Below are 20362 nucleotides of genomic sequence, written 5' to 3'. Positions count from 1 at the left end.
AGATCTTGCGTGATCGTAGGATTTTTTTTTTTTGAAATTGCATGCTACGTTCCCCAACATCCATCTCCCTCCATACATATGATCGATAATGTCCAAATTCATATACATACCCTGTTTGACTTTGACTCCGAGAAAAAAAGTGAAACACTCATGGTGTGCATCTGGATATGCCAGGACGGGCATGCTCACCTTTTTAAGAACATATACTTCAAATGAACAGAGTCTTCAGAGTAACCTAACGAAATTATTGTAGGCACCTCATAGTCGAAGAAAAAACTACCCACCCACCCACCCACTGAGACAATACTCCACCTTAAAACACATACGATACGAAACATTGAGTTTGATCCCTAGAAGTTTCAGGTTACAACTACACTCCTAACGATCAAATCAATGTTGGTTCTCCCATTGCCCACTTTACCTTACAAGTTCTTGGATTTCTGAGTTGAAATTGCATGTAGCAGTATCATATTTGATAGTAGAAAGAAACTATAGGCCTGATCGAGCAACTTGTTCCTTCAATTAAGGCGACAAATCGCTTGCAAAAAATAAAGACAAGGAGCAAAGTTAATAACAATGATTAGTATGGGGAACCCTGATCTTAGAACTTGAATCCCATTGAACGCTGCTATCAATCTAGAAGTGCATTGCTATTGTTAATTGGTCTATCACTTATAAGTTTTATTTTGGAAATTTATTTATAGCAATTCGGTATTTTACAATTGAAATAAATCCGAAGTTTGATCGTGCAACTAATATCTTCAGCTAAGGCACAAAATTGATAACAATGATTATTTTAGTTCGGGGTCAGCATTAGCATTTTTATGACGAGCCCTAGTCTTGGAACTTGAGCCCCGCCGAACACAATTAGTGAATCACTAATGTTGATGGGTTTGTAAATTAGAGATTACCTTTTAAAAGATTTTTAAAAGGGCATTTGTAGATCATAGCCTATTTGAGTGAATCAATTTGAAGGGGGAAGGGAGGTGTAGATTTAAGGGGGTTTTTTGGAAGATTTATCTAAATGACAAATTTAAATTTGAGTTTGTTTTGTAAAAAATTACCAATTAAAGAGTTGTGTTTCTTCAAACACGTGATTCAATAGTACGAAACAACTCACATTTAGGTCAGCCAACAAATCATACGATGCTACTAAAACTGCCACAATTGGTCATTACATGAATTTAGATGTTTATACGAGGATGCTCATAGCTACCCGTGGTACATCTGCTCCAAAACTCTAGCTACAACATAATTGCGCTGGAATGTAAATTTAAAAAATTCTTACCTCCGCCTAATACCTCTCCTACCGAAGTAGTGCCCAAACCTTTGAGTAAATTCACCCTTTACCCCCAAAAAAGATCCAATATTCGCCTCCAAAGTCGTGCTCAGCTTGCCCTTTCCGCAAGTGCTAGAAGGACCGATCGAGCGAGGCGCTTGATTCAGCTGAACCAAAGCTAAATCGACACAATAGTGTATACCACCATTACATGTCCGTGTGGCATGCCTCGTCAGCCCGATGGGTGGGCCCTTTGTGTCCATTGGGAGACAATTTGCTAAATGTGTTACATTATGACAATAATTTTTATAAGACAATGGTTAAAAACAAGTTTGATAAGAAGAGTGCATGTGGGATAATTTTTTTAATGGGTACTTACTGTCACAAACGTGATCGTTGGAAGTAAAAAGTAGATTTTACTCAAAAGATTTTTATGCGTATTGTTGTTAATGTGCTGAATTGTCGCGCCATCACCTTTTTAAGGTTTTCCTTCATCTGCATTCTATCTCATGGATCTGTAAAAGATTTGCAAAATCTCCTCCAAACTGTCTTACACAAGATACATGTTGATCGGATTTAGGGATGGCACCCCCCGGGTTTGGGTACGGGAGGAGCCACCCCATACCCTTACCCGTCGCCCAAAACCTTACCCATCACCCGTACCCATACCCGTCGATGGGTACAATTTTTTCCCATACCCGTCACCCGTCAGGGTAAATGGGTACCTGCGGGTAAAATTACCAGATTTGCAACACATCAATTTAAGCCTTGCATAGTCATAAACAACAACTAATAATGATTTATAAACAACAACGCATACTCATAAACAACAACACATTCTCACGAACACACTTATTTGTAACATATTTTTGCAAAAATACTCAATAGTCACACACAAAAATTAATATTTATCATGTCATATACACACATCTTGCATCTCTATGCAGAAATCAAGGGTAATGTGTACTAACTTACATGAATACATCACAAAACGTACATACAAATATAAATTGTCATTGAAATAAAATATGTCATACTTAATTATCATTATGTACACACACAAAATCGTAATCCCACATCATCTATATACATCATGTCTACGCAAAAATCAATGCTCATATACATGAATACAGCACATCATCTATGCACAGAAAATGTATTCACAGTGTAAGAGCAGTGCTCATAAAAATAGTCGGAACTCACATAGCCTTGCTCTTCTTGTACTTGATGGCGGCGGCAGATCAACCATTGATAAGCAGGCTAGGACGACGCTTCATGGACGTCTCGGACATAGCGCTGTGACGGTGATGCGCCTGCGACAGTGCTGGGCTTGGGCTGTAGGCGTGCCGTGCTCCTGGTCGTGGAGGTCGCTGAGCTGCATCTCCAATCCATGGTCCCCACCGACGCGCGAGCTATGGTGATTGCCCCTGGGTCCATGGCGTTGGCGTCCACCTCCGGAGGGCAGGAAAGTGGTGATGGCGCGAGGTGGCAAGTAGCTGGAATGGAGTCCGGAGGCGCTGGCAGTGGCAGGCGGCGGCGGGAAGATGAGATCGATCGGCTGGCTGCTATGACTACGAGCCTGCCACCAGCGACGCACGCCAATCACGCAGATATAGCCATATAAAGACAGGTATCACGTATAAGATTCTGGACAAACAGTTATTACGCTTGTTGAGACAACGGTGATTACGTGAATGATTTTGGCTCTTTCCGGTCCTAGGCTCATATGGCTTTGTGGGACAACTAGTGTGGTTCGGCGGACTAGCATGATTAGGTCTTTTTAGGGATGCGATTTTTTAAGTAATACATAAAGCCTCCTCAAAAAAAAATATAAAGCCTATTTGTAGATTATATGCGGATACATGGGTACACGGGTATGGGTTATACTAAACCATACCCGTACCCACTTTAACCCATACCCTTGCCCTAATAGGGTTTCACCCGCCGGGTACGTGGGTAATGGGTATCCATTGCCATCCCTCGGATTGCCTCTTGTATTGTGAACAAATCATAATCCATGCTACAAATTAAGACATTGTAAATTAAATTTTCTAGGACATTAACATTTTTATTATTATTTACATTATCCTTTTGTCAAAATGAACATGCCCGGTAACCGCACATCATGTTCTAGTGATTAGAGTGACATGCAATTGTACCACTACTACCAAGCAAATCTTCACGCGGGGTCAACGGGTAGCAATTCTGAAGTTTGTCCGAAGTAATTGAAGACAAATTTGAAGTGAAAGGAGCACTGCTCTCAAGGAAAACTAATAAACTGCAGGCCAATAATTCCTCTCCACACAAACAAGATCTGAGCTTGAGTCACAATGAAGTACAAACAAATTTGAATGAAACCCCAAGTTCTGTACATATGTGCGCATAATGTGATTATTACAACACTATAAGGAAAACATAACCTATCAAAGACGCTGTATATCTGAGGCCAAAAGAGAATGAAAGAATTGGTGTCCTTACAAAAAAAATACCAGGGCACAATAAGTCTCTCCAACCAGTGTGTTTCTATACTGTACACATCTCAACAGAAGTTTCTCAAACCGTATACATGTATGTCTATCCCTACCGGCGATTGGTTCGGAGCGACTTAAAATGTGCAGCAAAAGAATCATAGTCTGTTGGAAGCTTGGGGTGAACGTGAGCAGGACCAGCTGTTGGCGTGCTTACTTTCAGGGTCTCTGCTGAGGTCTCTGTGTTTCCCTCGTTTTCTGGAGAAGAACTTCCATCCGGTTCATCTTCTTGCCACCTGCCTCTAGCTGCGGGAGGTTTAATGCGCACAGGATTTGGCGAAGATTGCTGTACTGAAACCCTGGAGTATGCAGGTGCTGCTTTTCTTTGTTCAGTACTCGAGTTGGAGAATGCTTTAGCAGGGCTTTTTGGCGTGCTTTCAGTTTCAACAGCATACTGCGCTCCAGCCCGGGCTCGGCCATCTCTCTTTGCATCGGGTGCTACCTCCCGGGTCCTCCGTGATTGTATCTGCTCTTTAGACAACTTTGTCTGGACAGACCGGCGTCGTTCCAATTCTTCTTCGCTCTCATCTGAATCAAAGAAAGTTCTGGCAGTTCTTGATCTACTTTCCCTGCGCACCCCACTCTCTTGAATGGAATTTTCCCTAACAGAAGTCTTGGCTGGGCTAGAAATTGGACTGCCAGATCGTTCAGATAACTTCCCTGTATCACCTGAATAGAAGTCATTCCTCGTCATGGATGATCTTGATTCCACAGGTTTGCCAACAGTATGTCTCCCATCGAGATGTTCACTGTGGTAATTTGCACCAAAAGAATTCTTGGTTGTGCGTGAACCTTTAGGAGTATCACCCATCTGTTCAGATGATGGGTCATTCTCTTTGAAATGCACTGATTCTTCAATGCTGGCAGGAGCTCCTTCTAAGGACTGTTTTCGCAGCAAGTTATCCCCAGAAATTTTGTATTGTGGACCTTGCCTGAGTTTGTTTCTTAGTCCAGGAGTTAACCTTCCATAATTCAGGCCAAGATCACCGTCATCGCTGTCATCAGATGTTGCTGAAGTTGGCATGCGGAAGGGCGAGGGCCGATTCTCATTTGCTCCTGTTATCCCTGAGGATGTACCTTTCAATTTATGTGGTTCTGTTTCTTCTTCTGAAAGATCATAATCTCTGCTTTGCAGACGACCCAAGTTCCCCTGTGCCCCCGAATAGTCATATCTAGGTGAACCATCACTGTTTTGCTCCTTGCGGAATACATCAGAACCTGGTGGATTCTGGTATTGCTTGCTGGGCCTAGATTCATGATCTTCAATAACATCAGGAAAAGACTTTCCAGAATTCTTATTGAACATTTTGTTCTCCGAGTAATCAGATCCTCTTGAATGGGTCCTTAAGATATGCATGTTTGTACTTGTTTCCTCGTCAGAACTAACACCATCTGAATCAAAAGTAGGTGGGCTAGTATCATTCAGGGGAATATCCTCTTTGTTTGCTCCTAAATCATAAGATGGCTGTGTTTCTGTTCTTGAAAAGAGAGTTGAAGTGCTACGATCAACCGGAGATTCACTTCTAGGCTGCTGACTCCAATCTGCACTTGAGAATCCCTTGTGGTCCTGCACAGTTGGCAGCTCTTCAGTATGTTTTGAAGAGAAATGATCCAACAAGTTCTCTTCTTGAACATCATGGTCATATTCATCGAATAAAACAGCTGAAGAATCAGCTCCAGCTTTATCATTCTGGTTGTCCCAAGACGTACTGCTGCCACCGTGGGAAGCACTAAAATTACTATAGTGGTTATTCCTGCTCTCTTGATCAAAGCTAGTTTGCCTGCTTCCTATATCCTTGGTGTGGTGCCAATCAAATCCAGCATCTGGCAACCTTTCCTCATGCAAATCAAACGGGTGATCCTCAGGTCTTCTGATATTGCTTTCTTTCTCGGATGAATCATCAAAATATGGAGGCTCAGACGAATCATTAAAATATGGAGGCTCAGATGAATGAGCATGATGTGGTTCAGTTGGCATGTCATGATCAGTATGGCTTTCAGGAGCATACGAGTGGAGCTGAGAGGAGTAAGGAGTTGACATATTCTGGCTACTCGCACGGTTTGTTTCTGCTCTTTCTTCATCTTTTCTTGCATTACTTGAGATCATCCTTGGATCATTAACACCTGAACTCTGCTCATTAAAACTCTTACCATCCTTCATCAAACGTCCAGCTTGTTGCTTCCTGGGTGTATTGTCATTCATATAAGCAGTTGATTCATAAGCACCAGTATCTTGGTCTGCATAGAAGTTTCCACGGCTAGCAAGTTGGGCAGCAGCTCGGGCAGCAATGCTTGCCATCTCTGCAGAATCTGCTGCTGCCTGGGCTGCAGATGCTGCATCCTTGAATTCCACATTCCAATTGGAACCACTAACTGAAGACTTCCTTTCCCTAGGCCGGTTGATCTCTTCAGTCCTGGATACTGAGTCTGCAAAGATAAAATAAACTAGTAAGTAGGAAGAATACCAAAGCATTCAAAAGTGATGATATTAAAAAGAAGTACAACCTACAATCGTACCTGGAACTGTTGAGCCAAATTGGGAGTGAGGTCTAGAAACACTTGAACTCCCAGTATTAGAGTAGTTGTTAGATCCAGGAATATTTGCTGAGGAATAAGTAGTTGCACCATGTTGGAAGCTAGGAGGCACTGAAGCATCCGAACCCCTTCTATTTTCCTGTGTGGAAGCATTAGAGTTGGCAGTGCCATGTGGGTTTCTATTAGCTGGAGCTTCAGAAGATTCATAAGAAGGTCCTGCAGGCACACGAGAAGTGGCTGGTTGAACAGATGAATAGGGAGCTGCTGCAGGTTGAGGAGTTGGCACGCTAGAAGCAGATGACCCCGAAGTTGGAATGTTTCCTCCAGAATATGTTGATCCATACTACATGACAGACAATAGATCAGGTTAGAGCCAAAATACTCAACCTAAAAAATAATTCAGGTCTGTCAATTTACCATCCGATCTTCATTTTGCTTCTGCTCCTCAAATGCTTTTGGCTCCCATTTTATGTTATGCTCTGCCGCAATTGAGCTCAAGGTTTTGGTTTTAGTCTGTACATCCGGTGCTCCTGCTGAGAGCTTCTCGATTACCTGTATGCACAGTAATAATTGTTTTAAAATGTGTACAGCTGCAAAACCTTCGTCCAATTCAAAAACTGAAAAGCAGAAAAATACCAGACGGTTTACGCCACTGTCAGGTCGCACTTCAAGAGCTGATGTGGCAAATTCTTTCCCATACTTGCTTGTGAAATTCTTCCGAACATCTGCTAGTTCTGTGACATCTGAACATCTCACTGATGCAAATATAACACTCGCTATTGCCTCCTTCAGATCAATAGGGCAAGTCCTAGATTTCAGGCAAACAAACATGTAACTGTAAGTACAGAATATTCAGGGCAGAAATAGATATGTGCAATGAGAGCACAGCAGAAAATAGGACCAACATAAATGTCTATTCAATCAACAATAGTTTCAATTTGTTTTGGACTTGATGATTCATATTCCTGTGATATTTGTTAATGTTTTTAAGTTAACCAGAAAAGCGCACAAGTCCTCAATAACTATAACAGAATTATGCTGTAAATTGCTGATAAAGAAGCTCCATGCAAGTGCAACTTTCCTGAAGGGACTGATCTTTCATGTCAGTGGTGGCACTTGGCTTGAGAAACAGATTGTCAATATTTCGATTATTCAAGACTTGCAGTACCTTCTGAACTGAATAACAATTCAACATATGGGCTTGCAATGAAAAAAGAAAGGAGCATGTCACTCTTTATCCAGATTGGCTGCACCAGTGCACCGGGCAAGCCCCAGCGAACCACCAAAATTCAGCGATACCCTAAATTTTGGTCATCATTTGGATTGGTGCCATTATTTGGCATGGCCCAGGGATTTGGCAAGCTTTTATTCCAACCTTCAACAAAGTCATGGTCAGCGAGAACTGCCTCTTGTTGGGTTGGTGCAGTTATGGGGGTACAGTTTCACCCACCAGGGTCTAAATCCTGGTGCTCACGCTTACACACATGCACACTTGCACAGGGGTGTTCAATAGAAATTTAGTGAGAATTGGAACAAAGTTTTGTTGATGAATCATTCTTCCTATCTGTATGACTACCTGGTCAGCATCACCGAGCCAAATTTTGGCTCACCCGTGTTTAGTCCATTATTTTTCTGGCACCAAAAATCGTGGGTCATGGCCAATATTTGTTAGGGTAAACTGGGGTCATTCAAACACCCTTAGTTTTCAGGTTACCCTGGAAAGGACTCTACATGAATAATATGCAGCGGTTTTTATAAGCTCAGAAGAGTCCAGCTAAATCATGATGTGCCGTTAAGGAAAAAGATAAAAGGTAACTCATTACCCAAGAAACCATACCCTAGTTCGCTGATAATGGATAAAAGATAACTCCTACCCTATCAACTACGGAAATAGTCCAAAAATGAGATGCAAGTGATTGTCCTCAAACTATAAACTGTGTGTCTGCTTCTCTTAATGATAAGAAAACAATTTCAGACATCAGATAAAGACATGGACCAGTAAGTACTAGTTTACAGACAAGAAATATAAACTTGGCTTACTTCTGTGAATCAATAATGGACATGCGTGCCACTATAAGTTCGCAGTACACTTCAATCAAGTCATATGCTTGCATGAACTTCTCTTCCCTTATGACATGTTCAACCTGTGGGGGTGGATGACATAGGTCAGTAGTAGAAGAAAATGCCATACAAAACCACAGAATTTCGCGTGTCAAGCGATCAGACACAGTTGAGCACAGAAATTGGCAATAACATAATGTAACAGGGAAGATAGATCAACACAATGGACCAACTATTGGGCTAATGAACCCAAGAAAGGCATGTGGTGTGGAAGACCAATCACCTAAACGAAACTGCAGTGGCCATATTATTTCTATGCTCTCCAGATTATAGCCACTTCACCAATGTTCGAGTAGAAACGTCTAGAGTGGACTTTATTCCCGTAATCGAGTACTCCGTTCGTCCACACAATTACATCATCAATTGGACGAACTGTGCTAGTAGTACTAGGATGACATGAGCATGGTGGAGGGTGGGGGGAATCGAGGCGTACCCTGATGCGCGCGGTCTGGTCCTGGTTGCCGTCGAGCAGCTGCGCGACCTCGCGGCGCATCTGGCGCACCTGCACCTCCTTCTTGTTCCGCAGCAGCTTGATCCGCGCCATGGCCATCTTGAGGGCAATCTTGCTGAGACGCCAGAAAAACAAAAACAAAAGCAAAAGCAAGCGTTCAATCTCGCACCCCGCAGAAACCAGCGGAGAAGGAAGAAGCAGGAACCGGCGAGCAGAGACGATCTGGACTGACCACTTGTCGGGCTTGAAGCCCTTGCTGAGGACGCCCGACAGCTTCCCCTTGCTCCTGTGCATCTTCCCCGCGCGCGGCAGCACCACGCAACGCCCCGGCTAGATTCCAACGGGGTCGAATCGGATCGGCTCCGTCGGGAGGCGGCGGGGCTGCTTTAGAAGGGAGTATTATAGAAGATGCTTCCTCTCCGCGTTGGTGAGGTAGATTGGAAAGGGGGCTCACGCGGCGGATGCGTGTGCTACCGCCAAGGGGAAGGGGAAGGAAGGGGGAGGAGACTTTGTTGGTAGGAAACGGAACCGTTTTTTTGCGGGTGGGATTTCCGTGACGCGTGAGCGGCGCTTTCGCCCCGCCTTCTTCAACGCTTCCGTTTGTCGATTTGCGTCAGGGAGGGGATTGACCTGACCGCCGCGTGGAGGTGGGATTTCCGTTGGGTTTAGCGGGGATCTTAGGATGACAGGCACCTAGCGATTTACCATAAGCACTTGCCCATTTTTGTTCTTCCACTTCATTTGAACCAGCACATTTTTCTTCTTATACAAAGCCAAGCTGCAGCCTGCAGGTGTGGTCGGCCATTTTATGTTGATGGATGCTTGAATGAATAGATTATTCCTGAAAAGGGCTTTTTTTTTCTTTTTGGAAGAGACTACCCTCTCCCCCAGTCTGCACATTGGGATGCAGATTGCAGAGAGCCATAAATTTACTGAACAGGAAATTACCCATATGCATCAAGGTCAAGCACATCAACATCGGGAAAAAAAATACTACCTCCATTTCGAAATAATTGAACTTCTGGGTTTATTCTACGTCAAATTTGTTTAAGTTTGATCAAATATATAGAAAATTACAATAACAACTATAACACCAAATTGGTCTTGCGAGATTCTTCATGAAATATATTTTTATATCCAGTTTTTTAGAGTTGGTCAAACGTAAGCAAATTTGACTTGTGATAAACCTAGAATTTCGGTTGTTTTAGAATGGAGGGAGTAACATAAAAGGACACAGGGAGATGGCTTTGCGACATTCATCTTCTACATTGTCAATCAAAATGCCCATCTCTCGGAACAAACCATCAATTCCCTTCACATACTAGCCTTGCAAATGTCATATTTCCCACCCGGTTCACAATGTTGAGAAAGCCATATGCCCATTCAAGACAAATGTTCGACACGCCTTGTCATCACGCATTCGCACGGTACCCGCATTCTAGGTCTAGGACTTCGAGTTCCTTTTAGAAGCAGTTTTCCTCTTCTTGCTGATGCACCATCACTAATTCCCATTGCACATGGAGATAGGGGCACGTTCGACCTTTGGATTTGTTATATTCAATTCGAGGCCACCGCCGATCATCCGAAGACCAAGCAATCACACGAGCACGACACCGAGATTTGTTAACGAGGTTCACCGATATGGCTACATCCCCGGGGCATGACTATGGGCGCTTTTCCCCATGACACCGCTACAATACCACACCCGGTCGCCCTGGACACCGGCACATGCCGCCGACTTCCCATGCGTTCCGGTGCTATTATATTGGCATAGGTTACATCGTGTGTCTACCCTCGCTATATATGAGAGGCCTAGGATACAAGTGTCCTACTTGGACACAACTCCATATCCTATCTAAATAAAGTACAACTACAAGTCCAACTGTAACCTACCTTGTACACTATATTCGACACAACTCTAACAAACTCTACCTTGACGAATATTCTCCACCACCTTGAATTCGTCCATGCGTCAAACTTCCACGTACATTGGACTTGAGCTTATCCCATGAGCACCGCTGCTACTCCAAAGACTCCATATGTCTCCACCTGCAACTTGTAGTCCCTTCTTTTCTTAACCACAGTCAACACTTGAGCAAAATTAAGTTGCTTGTTACAGTTGTGCTCCCAACTTCCAAAGTATCCGTCCAACGCCATCACACACTGATCACTGACCTGTGTGAAAGTGAACAACTCACATATCGGGTGTCACACATAAGAGTTACCTGAACTCAACATCATCGCTCCTTTCTTGACCGCCTGTCTGAAACTTGAAGGAATTTCACCATTGTTTGTAGTCACCCGAGTCAAATTCGCAGTTGTCTCACCACATGTATGACCACCAGAGCCCTGGCCCGTCTCCATGCCCCGTGCGTGCCGCACGCCTCACCGCTATTACCGCGTCGAGCCTCCGTTGTCCCGATCGAGTCTCAAGGGTCGCGAACCCACACCACTCAACCCCCACTGCAGAGTACCACCGATCATCACCGACCGATGACGAGTTTCACGCTTCCATCAGACCACTGGGCTCCAGTCCGAACTGCATGTCACTCGCTTTTCCCCCTTGCTGAATAGGCTTCTATTCCCTGGATCCTTACACGTAGCCCCTCAATCCAGCTCCACCTTCAACATGACTCCATGGTAGATGATCAGTCCATCCTTGCGCCCCGTCGACTTCATGCTCCATGTGTACATCACCTTGAATCAACCCCGCGCCATAGTCTTGTTGAAGCCACACAAGCCCTCAGGACTGCACCACGTGTTTCCACGCCCAGAAGTCGGTCACCATCAGCACCACGCACCTATATCGTCGTCGCCGATCTCACCACCGTTTTCTGTACCAACCGACTTGTGTCAATCCGTCAGACTGACAAGTCTGACCCAGCCGAACTTCCCCCACTGCAACCATCTGCAACTCCTCACAGTCCTCATCGTCCCTCTGGCTTGACATCCCGCAACGCCTTCAAGCATCCCTGTTGTGCCAACAAATTTTCAACCTTGTCTGCCATAACCCAAGGTTTTCAGTTCTGTCAAACTTCTCTACCTCAAACCTAGTTCCCGTTGGCTCCATGGTTCTTTGTACAGCTGACATGTGAAAAAATACCAAGCACTCTTTGCGTGATCCCCAAGTACACCAAGTATACTAGTTGCAAATCCAACAAGATAGCTTCTCGTCTTCACGTAGAGTAGCTCCCTTGCACAACTTCAAATGCTTTGCATGCCCAAGCCTTTGCCTTTCCGATGCCATGTAGAAAAAACTGCATTTTGGTGCTTCACGCCTAATACGCGGGGATCGCGTCTCCTCCGGGACTCGGTCCCTTTTTTTCTCAAAACAAATCTGCCATGATGCCTTCCTTGCTATACGATGCGAGTTGTATGTTCGAGCACAACCTTCCTGTCCCGCGCACGCTGCCTTCGCCCTGCCCGGCCCGAGCACGCCACATGGGCCTCGCACAGGGCTTGGCCAACCACGCGCTCCTTCAAGACCGCGTCCAAGCGTCGCGCTTCTGCAGGTGTTACGCCGCCGCCGCTCAAGCGGATCGATCCATCCGATCCGATTACGACCACAAGTCGACATTGTTGTTCGCTTGACTTCTTCCGATCGATCTCAACCGTGCCAACACGTATTGCCTTCACGATACCGATCTAAGATCAAGCTTTCCTCTTGATCAACAACCAGCGACCTCTCCGAAGAACCTAGCTCATGATACCACTTGTTAGAATACAAGTGTCCTGCTTGGACACGACTTCATATTCTATCTAAACACAGTACAACTACAAGTCCAACTGTAACCTATCTTGTATATTATATTCGACACAACTCTAACAGGATTCATACTTGTTTGGTCCGGCACCCAAGAATGGATGCCTCTACATCTTGCCCTCGGACACACTAGTCGCACCATCCTCCTCTAGGGTGCCAGGATCTTCGGAGACGACTGTGACACCCCCGATTTAATCATACACTAATCATGCATGCAAACGTGTATGATCAAAATCAGGGACTCACGGGAAGATATCACCACACAACTCTAAAACATAAATAAGTCATACAAGCATCATAATACAAGTCAGGGGCCTCGAGGGCTCGAATACAAGTGCTCGATCATAGACGAAGCAACAATATCTGAGTACAAACATAAGTAAACATGTTGCCATAAAATGGCTAGCACAAACTAGGATACAGATCGAAAGAGGCGCAGGCCTCCTGCCTGGGATCCTCCTAAACTACTCCTGGTCATCATCAGCGGCCTGCACGTAGTAGTAGCCTCCAGTGTAGTAGGAGTCGTCGTCGACGGTGGCGTCTGGCTCCTGGGCTCCAGCATCTGGTTGCGACAACCAGGAAGAAAGGAAAAGGGGAAAAGGAGGGAGCAAAGCAACCGTGAGTACTCATCCAAAGTACTCGCAAGCAAGGATCTGCACTACATATGCATGGGTATATGAGTAAAGAGGTGACACGTCTCCGTCGTATCTATAATTTTTGATTGTTCCATGCCAATATTATTCAACTTTTATATACTTTTAGCAACTCTTTATACTATTTTTTGGGACTAACATATTGATCCCAGTGCCCAGTGCCAGTTCCTGTCTGCTGCATGTTTTTTGTTTCGCAGAAACCCAATATCAAACGGAGTCCAAACGGGATAAAAATGGACGAAGATTTTTTTTGGAATATTTATGATTTTTGGGAAGTAAAATCAACGCGAAACAGTGTCCGGGGTGGCAACGAGACAGGGGGGCGCGCCCTCCCCCCTGGGCGCGGCCTAGGCTCTCGTGGGCCACCCATAAGGCGGTTGACGCTCTTCTTTTGGCGCATGAAAGCTAATTTTATGAGAAATATTTGGGCGAAAGATTCACCCCAATCGGAGTTACGGATCTCCGGATATTTAAGAAACGGTGAAGGGGTAGAATCTGAGAACGCAGAAACAGAGAGATAGATCCAATCTCAGAGGGGCTCTCGCCCCTCCCAAGCCATGGGAGCCAAGGACCAGAGGGGAAACCCTTCTCCCATCTAGGGAGGAGGTCAAGGAAGAAGAAGAAGAATGGGGGCCCTCTCTCCCTTGCTTCCGGTGGCGCCGGAGCGCTGCCGGGGGCCATCATCATCACCGTGATCTTCACCAACAACTTCACCGCCTTCATCACCAACTCTTCCTCCCTCTATGCAGCGGTGTAACCTCTCTCTTACCCGCTGTAATCTCTACTTAAACATGGTGCTCAACGCTATATATTATTCCCCAATGATGTATGGCTATCTTATGATGTTTGAGTAGATCCGTTTTGTCCTATGGGTTAATTGATGATCGTGATTGGTTTGAGTTGCATGTTTTATTATTGGTGTTGTCCTATTGTGCTCTCCGTGTCGCGCAAGCGTGAGGGATTCCCGCTGTAGGGTTTGCAATATGTTTATGATTTGCTTATGGTGGGTTGTGTGAGTGACTGAAACACAAACCCGAGTAAGTAGGTTGTTTGCGTATGGGATAAAAGGGGACTTGATACTTTAATGCTATGGTTGGGTTTTACCTTAATGAATCTTTAGTAGTTGCGGACGCTTGCTAGAGTTCCAATCATAAGTGCATATAATCCAAGTAGAGAAAGTATGTTAGCTTATGCCTCTCCCTCAAATAGAATTGCAACAATGATTACCGGTCTAGTTATCGATTGCCTTGGACAAATAACTTTCTCGTAACAAAAAGCTCTCTACTAATATTTACTTTATTGCATCTTTATCTAAACAACCCCTAGTTTATGTTTACGTGCTCTTTATTATCTTGCAAACCTATCCTATCACACCTACAAAAGTACTTCTAGTTTCATACTTGTTCTAGGTAAAGCGAACGTCAAGCGTGCGTAGAGTTGTATCGGTGGTCGATAGAACTTGAGGGAATATTTATTCTACCTTTAGCTCCTCGTTGGGTTCGACACTCTTACTTATCGAAAACTGTTGCGATCACGTATACTTGCGGGTTATCAAGACCTTTTTCTGGCACCGTTGCCGGGGAGTCATAGCGTGGGGTAAATATTCTCGTGTGTGTTTGTTTGCTTTATCACTAAGTAACTTTTATTTGTTGTTCTTAGTTGTTCTCTATCTTTAGTTATGGATATGGAACATGAAATACCAAAAAAATTAGGTGTACTTGCTACTCATGGAGATGGGAACCTCCTAAAACCCTCGATGCTCGTTATGATCAAGATATTATGTACTACTTTGATAATCCTGAGAAAACCCAACTCAATTATGTTATGGGAGTAACGTTGGATCAACGTGAATACTTTAGGGATTATCGCTTGACACAAAAAGGGAAATTATTATGGGATCAAATTCAACTGTTGAAGTGCTATGCTAGGCAACTATGCTTGATGCATGATTATACTTGTTGTTCTAGGATGAAGTCTCCACACCTTCCCTTTTCATGCGAATTCAATGATAATGAAACCTTAGCTTCTTATGCTAACGGTATCTTTGATTACTATGATGTGGAACAAATAGAAGAATTTGTTACTTTTATGGGTGCTTATGAGGTTGAATCTATGTTTAAAGCGTTTGATGATTTTGATGATTCAGTTTATAGACCAGAAAATCTTGCTATACTTAGATATTGCTATGAAAATTATGAATACAATTAATATATTAATGCATTTATTGAGAAAGTCTCCGCTGTCCAAGAAGAGATTAATATTTTGCAGGAAGCTATGGAAGAAGAAATTGATGAAACAGTGAGCTCATTGGATGAAAAAGATGATGAGGAGAGCGAAGAACAAAAGGAGGAAGAGCGGATTAGCTACCCGTGCCCACCTTCTAATGAGAGTAACCCTCCAACTCATACATTATTTAATTCCCCTTCGTGCTTACCGAAGGATGATTGCTATGATGATTGCTATGATCCCTTGAATTTGTTTGAAATGTCCCTTTTTGATGATGCTTGCTATGCTTGTGGCCAAGATGCTAATATGAATTATGCTTATGGAGATGAACTTGCTATAGTTCCTTATGTTAAACATGAAATTGTTGCTATTGCACCCACGCATGATAGTCCTATTATCTTTTTGAATTCTCCAAACTACACTATATCGGAGAAGTTTGTGCTTACTAAGAATTATATTGATGGGTTGCGTTTTACTACTTTACATGATGATTTTAATAGATATAATATGCATGTGATTTCTGCTCCTAATTTCAATTATTATGAGAGAGGAACTACATCTCTGCCTCTTTATGTTTCCAACACGATGAAATTGCAAGAAACTGCTTATACTATGCATTGGCTTTTACTATGTGTGCATGAATTGTTCTCTTATGACATGCCGATGCATAGGAAGAGAGTTAGACTTCGTTGTTGCATGATATATGTTACTTTGTGCTCACTATTAAATTAAAAATCATTGTTAATTAAAATTGGCTTTGATATACCTTGGGATCCGGGTGGATTCATTACTTGAGCACTATATGCCTAGCTTAATGGCTTTAAAGAAAGCGTTGCCAGAGAGACAACCCGGAAGTTTTAGAGAGTCATTTATTTTTGTTGAGTTCTTTCATATAGTTTAAAAACAAACACTTAAAGAGGGGAACCTAAAACTTTTCAAAAAGGAAAGTGAAAGTGAGAGAGACAAGCATTGTTGAAGTGGGAGAGCTCCTTGAACTTTGTTCATGTTCACGGAAACTTTGTGAATCTTGATTACAGAAACTTTTCAACAAAAATAATTATCCCCTTTTACAATTCCATTGTATTATAAAAATAATGTGCCAAGGTTTGCCTTTAGGATGTTTACAATGCTTGTTGGTTTGTACGGTGCAGGACAGAAACTTTGGCTGTAGTGCGCGATTTTACATTTTTAACTGAAACGTCAATTGGTTCTAATTCCTTTTGCAATGTCTTGCTATACAACTTTTTTATTTTTCCTAATTTTGGTAGAATTTTTGGGGTGCCAGAAGTATGATGGATGTTCAGATTGCTACAGACTGTTCTGTTTTTGACAGATTCTGTTTTTGATGCATAGTTTGCTTGTTTTGATGAATCTATCAATTTATATCAGTGGGTTAAGCCATGGAAAAGCTATATTATAATAGACAAAATGCAAAAGCAAAATATGAATTAGTTTGCAATAGTACTTAGAGTGGTGATTTGCTTTATTATACTAACGGATCTTACCGAGTTTTCTGTTGAAGTTTTGTGTGGATGTAGTGTCTAATCGAGGATGTCTCGATATGAGGAAAAGGAAGAGAGGTAAGAGCTAAAGCTTGGGGATGCCCGAGGCACCCCAAGTAAATATTCAAGGAGACTCAATCGTCTAAGCTTGGGGATGCCCCAGAAGGCATCCCCTCTTTCTTCAACAAGTATCGGTATGCTTTCGAATTCGTTTCGTTCATGCATTATGTGCAAGTCTTGGAGCGTCTTTTGCATTTAGTTTTCATTTTTATTTTATGCACCATGCTGGTATGAGATAGTCCTTGGTTGATTTATAGAATGCTCATTGCACTTCACTTAAATCTTTTGAGTATGGCTTTATAGAATGCTTCACGTGCTTCACTTATATCATTTGAAGTTTGGATTGCCTGTTTCTCTTCATATAGAAAAACGCCATTTATAGAATGCTCTTTTGCTTCACTTATAATTGTTAGAGCGTGGGCACATATTTTGTAGAAAGAACTATACTCTCTCTTGCTTCACTTATATCAATTTAGAGATATGACGGGAATTGGTCATTCACATGGTTAGCCATAAAATCCTACATAAAACTTGTAGATCGCCGAATATGATATGTTTGATCCCTTGCAATAGTTTTGCGATATAAAGGTGGTGATATTAGAGTTATGCTAGTGGGTGACTGTGGATTTTTAGAAACACTTGTGTTGAGGTTTGTGATTCCCGTAGCATGCACGTATGGTGAACCGCTTTGTGATGAAGTTGGAGCATAATTTTATTTATTGATTGTCTTCCTTATGAGTGGCGGTCGGGGACGAGCGATGATCTTTTCCTACCAATCTATCCCCCTAGGAGTATGCGCATAGTACTTTGTTTTCAATGGCTTGTAGATTTTTGCAATAAGTATATGAGTTCTTTATGACTAATCTTGAGTCCATGGATTATACGCACTCTCACCCCTCCATCATTGCTAGCCTCTTCGGTACCGTGCATTGCCCTTTCTCACCTCGAGAGTTGGTGCAAACTTCGCCGGTGCATCCAAACCCCGTGATACGATACGCTCTATCACACATAAGCCTCATTATATCTTCCTCAAAACAGCCACCATACCTACCTATTATGGCATTTCCATAGCCATTCCGAGATATATTGCCATGCAACTTCCATCATCATCATATACATGACTTGAGCATTCATTGTCATATTGCCTTGCATGATCGTAAGATAGCTAGCATGATGTTTTAATGGCTTGTCCATTTTTTGATGTCATTGCTATGCTAGATCATTGCACATCCCGGTACACCACCGGAGGCATTCATATAGAGTCATATCTTTGTTCTAGATATTGAGTTGTAAGTAAATAAAAGTTTGATGATCATCATTATTAGAGCATTGCCCTAGTGAAGAAAGGATGATGGAGACTATGATTCCCCCACAAGTCGGGATGAGACTCCGGACTTTATGAAAAATAAAAGAGGCCAAAGAAGCCCAAATACAAAAAAGAGGCCAAAGAAGCCCACCAAAAAGAAAAAAAGAAAAAAATAATAAAGAAAAAAAAGAGAAAATAAAAGAAAAAGAAAAAATGAGAGAAAAAGAGAGAAGGGGCGATGTTACTATCCTTTTACCACACTTGTGCTTCAGAGTAGCACCATGTTCTTCATAGAGAGAGTCTGCTATGCTTTCACTTTCATACACTAGTGGGAATTTTCATTATAGAACTTGGCTCGTATATTCCAATGATGGGCTTCCTCAAATGCCCGAGGTCTTCATGAGCAAGCAAGTTGGATGCACACCCACTTAGTTTTAGTTTGAGCTTTCATACACTTATAGCTCTAGTGCATCCGTTGTATGGCAATCCCTACTCCTCGCATTGACATCAATTGATGGACATATCCATACCCCGTTGAATAGCCGTGTTGATGTGAGACCTTCTCTCTTTTTGTCTTCTCCACATAACCCCCACCATCATTTTCTATTCCACCTATAGTGCTATATCCATGGCTCACGCTCATGTATTGCGTGAAAGTTGAATTTTTTTGAGATTATTAAAGTATGAAACAATTGCTTGGCTTGTCATCGGGGTTGTGCATGATTAAATACTTTGTGTGATGAAGATAGAGCAACAGCGAGACTATATGATTTTGTAGGGATAACTTTCTTTGGCCATGTTGTTTTGAAAAGACATGATTGCTTTATTGGTACGCTCGAAGTATTATTGTTTTTATGTCAAATGATAGACTATTGCTTTGAATCACTTATGTCTTAATATTCATGCCATGATTAGACATATGATCAAGATTATGCTAGGTAGCATTCCACATCAAAAATTATCTTTTTTATCATTTACCTACTCGAGGACGAGCAGGAATTAAGCTTGGGGATGCTGATACGTCTCCGTCGTATCTATAATTTTTGATTGTTCCATGTCAATATTATTCAACTTTTATATACTTTTGGCAACTTTTTATACTATTTTTTGGGACTAACATATTGATCCAGTGCCCAGTGCCAGTTCCTGTCTGTTGCATGTTTTTTGTTTCGCAGAAACCCAATATCAAACGGAGTCCAAACGGGATAAAAATGGACGGAGATTTTTTGGAATATTTATGATTTTTAGGAAGTAAAATCAACGCGAAACAGTGTCCGGGGTGGCCACAAGACAGGGGGCGCGCCCTCCCCCTGGGCGCGGCCTGGGATCTTGTGGGCCACCCGTAAGGTGGTTGACGCTCTTCTTTTGGCGCATGAAAGCTAATTTTATGAAAAAGATCTGGGCGAAAGATTCACCCCAATCGTAGTTACGGATATCCGGATATTTAAGAAACGGTGAAGGGGTAGAATCTGAGAACGCAGAAACAGAGAGATAGATCCAATCTCGGAGGGGATCTCGCCCCTCCCAAGCCATGGGAGCCAAGGACCAGAGGGGAAACCCTTCTCCCATCTAGGGAGGAGGTCAAGGAAGAATAAGAAGAAGGGGGGGGCCTCTCCCCCTTGCTTCCGGTGGCGCCGGAGCGTTGCCGGGGGCCATCATCATCACCGTGATCTTCACCAACAACTTCACCGCCTTCATCACCAACTCTTCCTCCCTCTAGGCAGCGGTGTAACCTCTCTCTTATCCGCTGTAATCTCTACTTAAACATGGTGCTCAACGCTATATATTATTCCCCAATGATGTATGGCTATCTTATGATGTTTGAGTAGATCCGTTTTGTCCTATGGGTTAATTGATGATCGTGATTGGTTTGAGTTGCATGTTTTTGTTGGAAATATGCCCTAGAGGCAATAATAAATTGATTATTATTATATTTCC

At 42.8% G+C, this 20362-nt stretch overlaps 1 protein-coding gene across 1 annotated transcript; it reads right to left on the bottom strand.

The window, feature by feature from the left end:
• Positions 1 to 3577: 3577 nt before the first annotated feature.
• On the bottom strand, positions 3578 to 9475 carry LOC119276648. Its single transcript, XM_037557771.1, has 7 exons — positions 9147 to 9475; positions 8897 to 9029; positions 8383 to 8486; positions 6979 to 7150; positions 6760 to 6894; positions 6325 to 6685; positions 3578 to 6234 (listed from the first exon to the last, which is right to left on the bottom strand). Exons 1-7 carry the CDS (start codon positions 9206 to 9208, stop codon positions 3860 to 3862), a joined length of 3342 nt encoding a protein of 1113 aa, XP_037413668.1. The 5' UTR covers positions 9209 to 9475; the 3' UTR covers positions 3578 to 3859.
• Positions 9476 to 20362: the final 10887 nt, after the last annotated feature.

Source organism: Triticum dicoccoides, chromosome 3B (assembly GCF_002162155.2).
Source record: "Triticum dicoccoides isolate Atlit2015 ecotype Zavitan chromosome 3B, WEW_v2.0, whole genome shotgun sequence".
Classification (NCBI taxonomy): domain Eukaryota; kingdom Viridiplantae; phylum Streptophyta; class Magnoliopsida; order Poales; family Poaceae; genus Triticum; species Triticum dicoccoides.
The sequence above is the reverse complement of the archived record's forward strand: the minus strand, read 5'-3'. Positions and strand labels throughout refer to the sequence as shown.

What these genes read in the sequence shown, in the direction of transcription:
- LOC119276648 (XM_037557771.1), bottom strand. Translation starts at nt 9,208, where the DNA reads ATGCACAGGAGCAAGGGGAAGCTGTCGGGCGTCCTCAGCAAGGGCTTC. An exon ending in ACAGTGGCGTAAACCGTCTG is followed by an intron (nt 6,895 to 6,978) that starts GTATTTTTCTGC and finishes CTGTGCATACAG; the next exon opens with GTAATCGAGAAGCTCTCAGC. An exon ending in AGCAAAATGAAGATCGGATG is followed by an intron (nt 6,686 to 6,759) that starts GTAAATTGACAG and finishes TCTGTCATGTAG; the next exon opens with TATGGATCAACATATTCTGG.